The 13399-nt window shown below is 35.9% G+C and overlaps 1 protein-coding gene across 4 annotated transcripts in view; it reads left to right on the plus strand.

Moving 5' to 3' along the window:
* Nucleotides 1-13399, plus strand: part of xmas (RRM_XMAS2 and SAC3_GANP domain-containing protein xmas) — a 143431-nt gene that overhangs the window by 110080 nt on the left and 19952 nt on the right. For all 4 annotated transcript variants that reach the window (XM_069838219.1, XM_069838218.1, XM_069838220.1 and 1 more), the window contains exons 14-16: nucleotides 337-521; nucleotides 2341-2564; nucleotides 7311-7688. In XM_069838219.1, the coding sequence (XP_069694320.1) occupies nucleotides 337-521; nucleotides 2341-2564; nucleotides 7311-7688 (787 nt within the window). The remainder of the gene's footprint in view (nucleotides 1-336; nucleotides 522-2340; nucleotides 2565-7310; nucleotides 7689-13399) is intronic.

Consider the following 13399-nt stretch of genomic DNA (forward strand, 5'->3'; position numbering starts at 1 on the left):
CAGTAATCCAAATAATATTTTCTTATGGTTGATTCATCTGTGATTGCATGATTGCAATATTTATGTAGAAAATTCGGGAAAGCACGATTGCTTAGTGAATTCCATGATATACATATTTGTTGCAAGTACTGTGTAACATAGATCATTATTTTGCCCCCCCCCCCTACCTTTTTTTGGCTGAAGAAGGGAGTGTCCCCAGATTTCAGGTAAAGAGTCTGTTAACCTTATCATAAACCATTAAATTCACAAAATGGACTTATACTTGGTGCCAACAATTCATGATATCATTATTTGTTAGCTGTTTCAGCTTATTTTATAAATCATTGTATGTTTCAGGTATAAGTTACTGGAAAAGAAAGTAACTACATCATGTGTGAAGAGACAATTTGATATGTGGAAGAAAAACGTAAAATATATTGTAGAACAAAGAAAGATACTGTATAATATTCCTGCTGGGATGTCAACTTCATTCTTGGATGGGAAAGTTGAAAAACTGCCTTGTAGAACTGTCAAAATCTGTGGTAAGTATGTAATGTGATGGAATGATTTCTTGTATCCTGTCCAAAAGCTGTAGTTCATATAAAATCTGAGAATCATGGGAGAAATATTACAAATAAATAATTTACTCTGTGAACAACATAACCACATGTATAGTAGTGTGACAATGAAATGAGTGGGTCTGGCTTCAAATCCTGGTTGGGACAAGTTACGTGGTTGGGTTTTTTTCCGAGGTTTTCCCCAACAATGACTTGAAGCAGAATTGCTGGATAACTTCCGGCATTGAACCTCGGTCTCATTTTGCTTCATTAATTTCAACTTCATCTATCATCTTCAATAGTTTCAGGTTGACCAGAAGATCTAGCAGATGTGGTGCCATGATTCACCTATAGGTGTCATCTGTCTGGTGAAGCTACATAGATCCCAGGGGGGCGAAGGTGCTTTCACAGCGGACTATGGTAGACCAGGGATTTAGTTGTCATGTAGGTCCCTCAGATGGCACCATGGTGGGTCACGGTATCTACAGTGCCGTGATCTTCAGGTCAATACAGGTTGCAGTAGAATGTATAGTCGGACCATCGGATCTGTGCCCCCGTAAGATATGCGAACTGAATCCTAATTCCTTCTCATCCTCGGTAATTCATTTCTCTCCCTGCATTCCTATCTCTCTCTTTTCTAGCTCTTTCCCTTTCTGTCCCCCACTACTCACAATTTTGGCCTTCTTGCTGGACAGTTTACAATATTTGCACTTGCAGTCCAGTGTTGTCAACTCAACATGAATACTGTAGCACGCAGTGGCGAAAGAAATATTGTTAAGCAAGTATGTAATAGCATTTTGCGATGAAGAGAAACAAACAGGTCAATATCTGTTTCCTATAAATCAGGCAACGAAAAGAGCAACTGATATCACAGGTGAGGCTTATTTCATTTCAATTGATTATGTATTAAAATTACTTAACTAATACTAATAATACAACATTTTATGTAATTTATATATACAGGACAGAACTCCTAATAAAGAAAATCAGGAGAGAGGGAGTCTGTGCAGGAGATGAAAAGCTAGAATCACCAGAGAAGAACAGACCGAGGGAACTTTTAATTATTGTAGATGATATGAACCGATGTATTTTAAGAAGAAAGATACAAGAGTTTTGTACCGTTCAGAAAGAAGTTTCAACATTGAAGAAATTACTGAAGCTTGTGAGAGAAGAAGTAATTTCCAAGGTTGGAGAGAAAAATTATGGAAAGTGATTTGAAGCATGGGATTTAGGTTTAAAAAATGTAGAAATACAAGATGTATTTTGAGTGAAAGAAATAATGTTGTAGCATGGAGGATCAGTTATTTATGACACCATTTTACGGAAGTTTGGCAACATCCCTATTCGGTAAGGTTCGTGGCCTGCTGTTTAACGTGGTGGGAGGAAAGCGGGTGGAATGGAGTGAGTACAGGCATTAACTTTTCCAAGAACGACGACAGCACTGAAGGGGCACAGATCCGATGGTCCGACAATAGTATGCGATTCGCAAACAGATGCCATCAATCTTAGGAGGCTGCAGAATATCGATAGGAAAAAAGCTGTAAGATGTAGATGACATAGCTGAATCGATAAAATGACACGAAGCAGTGGGGTGGTGGGGGGAGAGAGAGGGAGGGGAGGGGAGAGGGCGAGGGAAAGAGAATGCTCATGCTATGTGGGGAACGTATTGAATTTAAGATTGTTGCATGAAATTTTATGATAATCATTTACTGTGCTTGTGTCCTCAGTCTTTATTCTCTCTGTTCTTGATGACGTGTTTTAGATAAATGTCATGTTATGTAACGAGATTTCTTGATTGTTTCAGATGAACCTTTAGCATCAAAGGACTGTATGGATCAGATACCAATATTTGATATACTGGGAACTGGATTGTTTATTAATACTGAAAAAAAATTTGGAACATATCAATTTTTCAAAGTTGTAGTGTCTCTCCCTGATGAAAAAGAATCCCCAGTGTATGGAAGTTTCATAAGGGAATATACACAGAAAGTTTTCTCGATAAATAAGGATCCAAGTGCAATTAATCAGGTAGGGAGCTGGAATGAAGTTGTTAAAATATATTTGTTTGTGAATTACTTAATATGAGTCATTCTGTGTCGATTCAGACCATGTAACCACCGTTTACAATTTTACCAATCTGTTACATACTCACTGAATGACTCCCTCTAATATTTTTTTTTTTAAATCTATGAGTTCATTGAGCAGAAAATATAAATTTTATTACAAATGGTATTTGCAGTTCAGCAGTTGAAATAATTACAAATAATGTCACAGTTTTCAATCTAATCATTGGAATTTCATGAAACTTACACTATAACTAAGATTTATATTGAAGATTATAAAGAGCTAAGCTTCAAATAATTATTGCGACATTTTTTTTTTTTTTTTGCTTGTTTTAAATTTATTGTAAATTCTTTTTTTAAATGCCACACTTTAAAAAAGGCTGGAAATTGTATATCATAATGGGAATACAGTACTGTATCTACAGACAGAAAAATATAATTGATAAATTATAACAACTTACTTTCTGGCAGAAAAACATAGAGGTGTAGACTACAACATTTTTCAAAACCTGAACCAAATTGTAACTTTTTACAACTGAGGCGATTTGGTTTCAATTATCTTGTAAGAATCTTGGCTGAAAGTATGTAAGTCCTTTCTATGGAAGTATTGACATCAACTTGGCACAAAATTTGAGAAAATGAACCTTCACATCTGTCATTACCAGGTCGATAAAATGATGACGAGGGTCCATGTGGATGCATTTTATTAATAAAATTGTAGCATCGTCTTCTTCACTATTCACTTTTTCAATAAAACCCACATACCATAGAAAACCTTACACACAAGCAACATAACAATTGAAGGGTTCAGAGCCATAGTGGGCCAAGAGCCATTTATTAAAAACGGAGAAAGCAAGGGTTAAAGTTAAGTCAATACCATAGTTTAAAAGAAGATTAACATATGATTTAGTTTTAATGTATATACTTTATATTACTTGCTATATGTTTCCATTGAATTATGGTAATAACTTCATTTTAACCCTTGTTTTCTACGGTTTTAGTAAATGGTACTTGGCTCACTATGGTTCTGAACATTTCAATTGGACTTGAAATTTGGACTTTCAACAGATTTGAACATGTCAAATGTCACACTACAGTAGAACCTCTGTTATCCATGGTAATGAAGGAGGTGCACTGAATGGTTAATCGAAAAAAATCGGTTAGTCCATACCATAAGAGAGTTTTATAAATTAAGTGCATTAAAGTTTCGTAATTCAAAGCTCCTACTGCACTGCAATAACTGGCATCTTCATACTGCACATTTCACTACACTATATTATGCTGGTTATAAGTAATAAACACATGTATATATGTATATATTTATCTTTTATTTACGTAATATTATCATATTTTTTGCAGTTTTTTAATTGAATTTCGGAACGATGCTAGTAACAAACCAAATAGCCTGAATTTAAGTAACTCAATATTCGTTATCTTGTGTATCAGTGCTCTGGTCTCCGATCATGCGCAGTGTCTTACATCTGAGACTTAGGAATATTCAATCGTCTCATCCTTTTCCAGGGAAACTGTACATCACGATTCGTGTCATCAGAAATAAGCACAAACTTTTTGAATGTAGTCTTTCATCTTGGTGGTGCTCATAGAGGGCAACCTGCACTCAGTGCATATATGTGGAGCTAGGGAGGGCAAGGTGCATTGCGCTGTGATGACATAATAGCATGCTAGCTCGAGCTTTTCGCCAGGTGATCGACCCTTCTGGCTTGTAGACTTGACTTTCCTGATGGATGTGACAAATCATTTAAATGACCTAAATATTTCCTTGCAAGGTAAAAATCTCCTGATTATTGATTTGTTCAATAAAATTAAAGCATTTCAAATGAAACTTAATTTGTAGACACAACAAAGGCAAGAATGCAATTTGCCTCATTTTCCAAACCTAAGGCCCGGTTGCAGAAACACCGATCAAAATATGATTGGCAATTAAGGAGGGTTTGATTGGCCATCAGTTCTATTTCTGTTGCAGAAAGAACAATCAGTGTTTGATCGGAAATCAGTCTTCCATCAGATTTGATCAACAGATTTTTGCTGGTTAAGTCATTGATCATCGATCAAGCAGGCTATTTATGTTGTTTTGTTTATAATGCAGTATTATATAGTAAATAGTTATAGCGTAACAATATTGTTTTCGACATAATGGATTCTTCTGATGAAGAAATTTTAAATGAAAAAAATATCATTAAGAAGAAGGCGTTTCCGTGATAGACATGAATTGTTTTTATGTGTAATGACAGAGAATTTGAGCAAAGATTTAGGTTAAGTAAGGATTCCTGTGTTTTGTTACTTTAAAAAATTGAAACAAATATATGCAGACAGATAAATCGAAACCTTCCACTTTCTCCTATGAACCAAGTTCTAATAATGCTGAGATTTTATGCTGTTGGAATTTTTCAGGCGGTCTTGGGTTATCTTGTTAGGGTCCACAAATCAACTATTTGCCGAGTAGTTAGGAATGTTACGTATGAAATTGCTTTGTATGGCAGGGTCTCATAAATCCCCAAACTTCAAACAGGGAACGATTTGAAATCCAGAGAGAATTTCCAGCCATGTCAGGATTTCCAAGAGTAGCCTAATATTGGTTGTATAGACTGCTCACATCCCCATCCAATCACCTGGTTGAAATGATGCCGAACTTTATCGAAATAGAAAAGGTTTCTTTTCTGTGAATATACAGGCAATATGTAGACTACACCATCATTGAAATTCTGGAATGTTGTAGCCCATTGGCAGGGTTCTACACATGACAACACATTATTTTTAATGAGTAGGTTACGAGCTCCATTTGTAAACAGAAAGATGGGAAATGGAATTATTTTGGGTTATGGAGGCTATGCATATTCCAATTTCTTGTCGATTCCCCTAGCAAATCCCACAACAGAAGCCCCCTCACTTTTTTTTTTCTTCTTCATTTTCTTTCACTATATTGTAGTCTATATACAAATAGAATCCGCCTGTTTCCTTTCTACAAAAAGCAACAAAACAGCAAAACATTCACTTGTTTTCCTAGTCACCGCCCACTTGATGCATTCGTTTCGCGACTTTTAAAGAGCATCAAATTGGCTGTGGTTGCTAAATAGCGCTGTTGTCAAATGTATTTCTTTCTTAAATCAGCAATTAGTAAATTGAGACAAGTTGATTGGAGATTCACGTTTGTGCAACGCAATGAACAATCAAATAAATCAGACATCAACTGATTGGCGATCAGGGACTGATTTGATTTGCGTTTCTGCAACCGGGCCTAAGCAAATTTGTGTTTAATGTTATGGATTCACAATATCCGGGACCCTTTACATATGGAGGTTACATTTGTTGTTTAGTATATGTTTTTAACAATCTTGACATTCGGACCTTTTACATCCGAGCATTTTCTTAGTTTTATGGCATAATATATTTATGTTATTATTTATTTATTTATTTAACCTGGTAGAGATAAGGCTATCAGGCCTTCTCTTCCCCTCTACCAGGGGATTAGAACTACAATATTAAGAATACAATTACAATTATAATTACAATTAATATTAAATTTACAGATACAATAAAAATCAAAGTACTAAAAGATTAACTGATTAATAAAAGCTAGACAGTTTATTGTAAAAGTTAAGAAGAGAGAAGCATTTCTTTTATTGATTAAGTACAAATTAAACCTACTCTACGCAGTAAGAAAATACTTAATAAGCTTGCTTTTGAACGCTACTAAATTCCGACAGTCTCTGATGTCACTGGGTAGGGTATTCCACAAGTGCAAAAGCGAGATTGTGTATGATGATGAATACAATGATGTCTTATGTGTTGGTGTGGCTAGTATGCGGCTATTTTGCGTGCATGTGAAGAGGTTATGATATGATGACAGGTAAATGAAATGGGAGGCAAGGTAGGTAGGTGTAGAAGTGTGAAGGACTTGAAAAAGGAGAACAAGAGAATGAAAATTTCTATGTTCATTAAGCCGTAGCCAGTTTAGAGTTTGGAAGGATGGGGTAATGTGGTCAGCGCGACGGACATCGCAGACGAAGCGAACACAAGAATTATGAACACGTTGTAATTTTTGCGACTGGTTGACATTGAGGTCAGTCAGTAGAAAATCACAGTAATCGAAGTAGGGCATTACTAGTTTTTCCACTAGTATTTTCTTGAGTGATAGCAGAAGGAATTTTCGAATGCTGTTTAAGGAATGTAGTATGGAAAGCACTTTTTTGGTAATATGGGTTATTTGGTTATTCCAGTTTAAATACATATCAAAGTAAACTCCAAGATTTTTAACACAGGAAGCAAAAGGGATTATTGTGTCATTTAACTTGACTGGAAGAGCAGGAGTAATATTGCATAATAGACAATGTCCCACTAGGATTGCTTGTGATTTTCTTGCATTGAGAGTCAAACCAAACTTTCTGGCCCATGCAGATATAGATTCAAGGTCCTCGTTAAGATATACTGTTACCGTAGAAGTGGAGACAAGATATAAGTTAATATACATTTTATTGTTGTTGGCCAACCACTTTGGCTTCCTCTGTAAAGCAGTGTACCAAATCACTGGCTTTTTTTTTTGTACAGTGTCTCGTGTAAAGGCCCCACCGCTGTGTTTTATGGCAAAATTTGACAAAAAATGTGGGTCTCATTCACGAGTAATTATGGTAAATTGGGAGCAAGAACTAGAAAATTATTTGGTTTTGCTAAATATTTTTTTGTGTTGTTGCAGCCTGTACCACTCACACTGGGCAGATTAACAATAACCACAGGCCATCAAATAACAGCGAGTGTGAGACGCGTTGTTGGACAAAACATGGTGGAGGGGAGGATGAAGAACCCTGATGCATTAACTGGTGTATCTGGACTGGTGTTCGTTGTTTGTCATGACCATGTATCATTCGACCTCACAAAGCAGAGGCTACATGCCTTGCTTAAAGCAAAGCATCACTATGGAGGTGTGCCTGTGGCTTTTGTTGTCACAGACTCTGAGGATCTATCACATTTGGAAGCAGACCTGGGAGTCGATGAACTCACAAATGAGACAGGAATTCGCACGACTGAACTATTTCATCGCGTACCAAAATGTTCAACTGGATTGCACGATACGGTGAGTGAACTAGAATACTGCAAACCTTTGTCTACTAATAAGCATGATTGCGCACAAATAGATCATGTGTTGATCAAATTAATACCTTAAGAATAATCTGTGAACAATGCAATGAATGGAAAAGTACATTATATTTACTAGTTATCGATTTTGAGAAAGTGTTTGACTTGCTTAATAGAGATTAGGCCTATATATGGAGAACAATAACAAAATTTTGTATACCAGAAAAAATTTGTAGACTAATTAAACTTATGTATGAAAATTATACTTGTAGTGTCATACATAAAGGTATGCTGTCAGAAAATATAACAACTACATGCGGAGTGAAACAGGGTTGTATTCTCTCTCCGATCATATTTCTGATTATTATGAATGATATTATGGAAAGGTCTGTTAGCAATGTTAGAAGAGGTATAAGATGGGGATTAAATGATACCTTGGAAGATCTGGATTTCGCTGATGATATCTGTTTGCTCTCCCATAGTTTTGGTGATATGCAGAATAAAGTTAATACTTTATTAGAAGTAATAAAAGGGGCTCATATGAAAATAAACGTAAAGAAAACTAAAGAAACTAGATTAAATAGTAAAAAGACATAAAGTTATAATAATAACATTGATACTGTTCAAGAATTTAAATATTTGGGTAGTATAATTGACAAGGATGGTGGAGCCTTTGAGGATGTAAAGAACCGAATAAAAAATGCAAATAGTGCATTTGTCCAGTTGTACCCAATATGGAAATTTTATATCATATCTATATCTACAAAAATTAAAATCTTTAACAGTAATGTGAAATCAGTCTTATTATGTGGCTGTGAGACATGGAAAACAAGTAAAATTATACAAAATAAACTGCAAACATTTGTTAATAGATGTTTACGAAGAATTAAAAAAATTAGATGGCCAGATATAATCACAAACTCAGAACTATGGAAGATAGCAAATCAGAAAGAAATCACAATACAAATCAAAAGACGAAAGTGGAATTGGAAAGAAGATGGAGCAGTAGAAAGAATGGCTTTGGATTGGAACCCCCCCCCCCCAGGGTAATAGAACAAGAGGAAGGCCAAAAAATACATGGAAGAGAACAGTTTTAGAGGAAGCTAGGGAGGGGAAAACATGGAGCGAAGTGAAGAAGTTGGCTACAAGTAGGCCGATGGAGGCACTTCGTGAATGCCCTATGCTCCTCATGAGGAGATACAGGAGTTTGATTGTTTTGATTGATTGTCTACTAATAAAAGTTTCAAATTTCAGGTTCTATATTTATCCCATTCTTCTACAAATATTCGTTTTGCTGCACTCTTTACATTTAATGGTTTGGAAACAGACATGCTGATCGCCAGATACAACTACTAGTCTATGCTGGAACTGCCCCTGCAAAAGTATGATATAAGCTGCTGCTTGCCACATGAAATGCCGGCTGCTGAACTATACCATCTTGAAGAGTGCAACATCCACCAACAGACATTCACATGAGTAGCTGCATCCGCTGGTGTTAATTGATGAACAATTGAAAATTTATTTGGATAAAAGTCCAGCATTTTCAAGCCTCTTAATGCTGATGTTTTTGAAGTGCCTCATTCCAATGCAAACCAGTGTAAAAATTTCTTCATACTTAGAACCCTTCTTGCAGGAATACCTGCGAGTTTCTCGTCAGTTAAAACACTCTTCTTTCTGTTTAAAACAGATCGAGTTTCTTGCCACTTTTAAAACAAAATTAATATGTTACATATTGTTTTGTGTATAGCAGCAGGGGAACCAATGTAGAAATTTGCATACACATCTGAAGGGTACACGGGAAAAACGAACAATGTCACATTTCCATAAAGGTGAGATAGTGATCTATTTCAGTATATTACTGCAAAATTTATTGATATTTATACTTGAAATGAAGGAAATTATGAGTATATCCATGGTTTTAACTCTCCTTTACCACTTTTGGTAAAAATAACACTAAAGTTTGTAGTAATACAGTGAATTAGATAATGACATCACCCTTAACAGCATTGTGACATTGTTCGTTTTTCCCTTGTACCCTTCATCTTTCATATGATTTCTTCTTTAAGAGATAACTCTCGTCAAGGGACACTCTTCCATCACTAGAGTACCCACCATTACGATAATTGCCTCCAACAAGTAGTTAGGAATGCAACTGAAAAAAACTAACCTCCTCTTTCAATACTATAGTCGCCTGACTGCATTCTTGCCTTCCCTGTACTACAAAGTATTAAGTGTACAGAAACAGTCCTCGTACCTTTGAAGCACTGAAAAATGAAATGAGACTAGTGATAAATGAAATTACAGAAAATGACATGCAGCAGAAAATAATCTATGCTGATGTGATGTTTGTATTGAGAGAGGTGGAAATCATTTTCAATGGCTGCTTCTGTAAAAGATAAGATTTACATAATTTTCAACAGCAGGTGCTGGAGCTACATGCCATCTGTTCTTCTTTTACAAACCCCTTGGATTTGGTACTACAAATTTTGATGGAGAAGTCGAGGCCATATGTACGACACTTCAAAATCTTCTATACAGAATAGCTCAATTCCAGCAGGCAGTAATTCTTTCTGACTCAAAAGCAGGGGCGTATTTTGCGGGCCGGTAGCCCAAGGAAATTACAAAAGAAAAAGTTTATAATATAACATAATGTAATAATTTTGTATTATTAGTTTTACCATAGTAATTAAAATTAAAGTAATTGTTAGATTTATATGCGCTCTCTGCTCTCGAAAAGAAACAAGTTGTCAAGGCGGCATCACTGGAGAAACCACTTGCTACGTGAGGTAGCCTGTGACCGTTTCGCTCATGCTGTCCTTCGCATAACTGCCCGTCCCCCCCCCCCCCGCTCCCTTCTGTTTCCATCGTGCACTGTAGGCCGGGTGAGTTGCCGCTCTCGTGATCGGTTTTTTTCGCAGGCGCGAAGCAGCAATATGCTTAGTACACTAGCAATTGAATGTGATTGTGTTCTTGCAGTGCATTATTTTAAATCTGTGATTTGTTCGAGTGTCTAAGAGTTATATTAATTGTGAATTATTAAGTTTTTAATTTCCCAATTAAGTGATATTGTGAAAAATATGGCAGAACAAGTTTCTGGAGAGGTTTGTGTTGAAAATGACTGTGTAATAGAAGGTTTATTAAAAGTGCCTTTTAACCGTCGTACATAACAACGAGAAAGTTGAAATTGTGAAAATGGAAAAACCAACTTCTGAGTTAAATTTGTCCATGGACGTAAAAGAAAAACAGCAAGAGTACACACACCATTTCACTTCAACATCATATGGTAAGTGGAATTGGTTGTGTGGTACTTCTAAACTGTCTAAACTATTTTGCTGGCCATGTTTGTTATTTAGCCGCGAAACTAATGTGTGGTCAAAAGAGGGGTTTTCTAATATGAACTCCCTTCGAACGGCAGTCCTAGAATACGACAAATGAAAAGCTCATATTTGTAGTAGCATGAACTTTGCAAACTTTGGGAAGACAAGAATTGATTTACAGCTAGATAAGCGAAAAGCTCTACACATCAACCAACACAATGCTCTTGTGAAAAAAAAATCGGGAGATTTTACTGCACCTTATTAACGCAGTCTGCTTTCTAGGAAAACAAGAATTGGCTTTTCGGGGTCATAACGAGAGTGTGGAATCAGACAATATAGGAAATTATATTGAATATTTAAGTTCCTTAAGTGAATTTGACCATTTACTGGCCAATCATCTTGAGAGTTCAACAGTATTTCGTGGTACTTCTCTCGCAATTCAGAATGACTTAATATGTGCTATAAGTGGGGTTATGATAAAGAACATAAAACCTTTTGTGGCCATTGTTGTTGATGAAACAAGTTACTGCTCTAATCAGAGTCAATTGTCCACTGTTTTAAGATACGTTGACAGTACTGCCAATGTTCAAGAACGGTTTATAGGATTCACAAATGTCAGTTCGGACAAAACTGCTGCTGCTTTGTTTCAGCATGTGGAAGGTGTTATAGCAGAATACAATGTCGGCAATAAGTTAATTGCACAGACATACGATGGTGCTTCAGTTATGGCAGGAAATATTAATGGCTTAAAAACAAAAGTTCAAGAAAAGTATCCTCAAGCACTATTTATCCATTGTTACAGCCATGTTCTCAATTTAGTTTTGCAACAAACTACTTCATCCATTCCAGAATGCCGCATTTTTTTTTTCAAAACACTGTCGGGTTTAGCTGCATTTTTCTCATCATCTCCTAAAAGATCAGAAAACTCAAGGAATTTATGAACAAGAAACTCCCAAAAGTAGCACCAACTAGATTGAATTTTACATCTCGGCTTGTAAATACAGTAAAGGAATACAGAGAAAAACGGACTGCTTTATTTAAAAATATCATTTGTAATGACTCTGAAGAAAACTGGGATGATGCTGTAAATGTGCAGGCTCAAGGATATTTGAATTTTTTCACACAGTTTCAGAATATATTTCTTCTTGAAGTCTATGCTAGAGTGTTCGCACATACAGATGTGCTCTACAATATTCTTCAGACAAAAAGTCTAGACATAGCATACTACTTGCAAGAGGTATCAAAGTTAAAAAAAAATACTATATCCGAGTTCAGACGTAGTGGGTTTCCATCCATATGGAGTAATATGGAAAATGAAAATTCTTCAGCCAATACAATGAAACCACCATTAAAGCGAAGAAAAGGAGATGATGGATTGAAATACAGGCAGCTGTACTACAGCATACTAGATCGTATGCACATGGAAATTACTGACAGATTTTCTGATTATGGAAAGCTTCAGTTCACACATCTTCTAGATTCTCAAAAATTTTCTGCTTATAGAGAAAACTTCCCGAATGAGGCACTAAACAAATTATTTCAGTCCTATAACAGTCACTTTGATCAAGTACGTTTGAAAAATGAATTAAGTGTAATATATTCAGCAGAAGTCTTTGATTTTTCGAACAAACCTATCCATGAAATATTATCTGCCATATATGAAAACCAGCTGAACCAAGTTATTCCTGAAGTCCTTAAATTGGCAACATTAATTGTGACAATACCAGCTACGTCAGCATCGGTAGAAAGAACATTTTCTGCATTGAAGAGAATAAAATCCTACTGTAGATCAACTCATACACAAGAACGTTTATCTGGCTTGGCACTAATATCCATTGAAAAGTCATTTCTACAGAAACTTTGCAAGTGGCCCAACTGTAATTTCAAGGACGAAGTCATCAACGTATATTCGTCCCAATCAAGACGTCTGGAATTCACATAAATACGTAAGGAATTTTATTATAGGGATTTTAAAATATATTTTGTGTAATAATAGGGTCAGTGGTAGCCCAAACCCTTTAACCAGTATACGCCACTGCTCAAAAGCAGCCATTTTAGCTATAACATCCACTGTAACACCAAAAAGTCAACAAATTCTTGAGTGCTGGAAATGTCTATTACACCTCAACAACCTAAAGAAAAAAAAAATAGTTTTTCAATGGATACCAGCACATTGCGGATTGACTGGCAACAACGCTGCTGATTATCTTGCCAAAAAGGGCTGTGGTATTATTCAAAAACCTGCTACACAATTATCCCATTATACAACAAAAAGAATAATTACTTCACAATACTACAAAATTATAACAAATCATCGTCTCCAAATTTCCAAAAATAAAAGGTGGGAATCTGTCAACCCAAAACGTCCCTGGATACCCAAGGAAGATTGCAG

Source organism: Periplaneta americana, chromosome 10 (assembly GCF_040183065.1).
Source record: "Periplaneta americana isolate PAMFEO1 chromosome 10, P.americana_PAMFEO1_priV1, whole genome shotgun sequence".
Lineage (NCBI taxonomy): Eukaryota > Metazoa > Arthropoda > Insecta > Blattodea > Blattidae > Periplaneta > Periplaneta americana.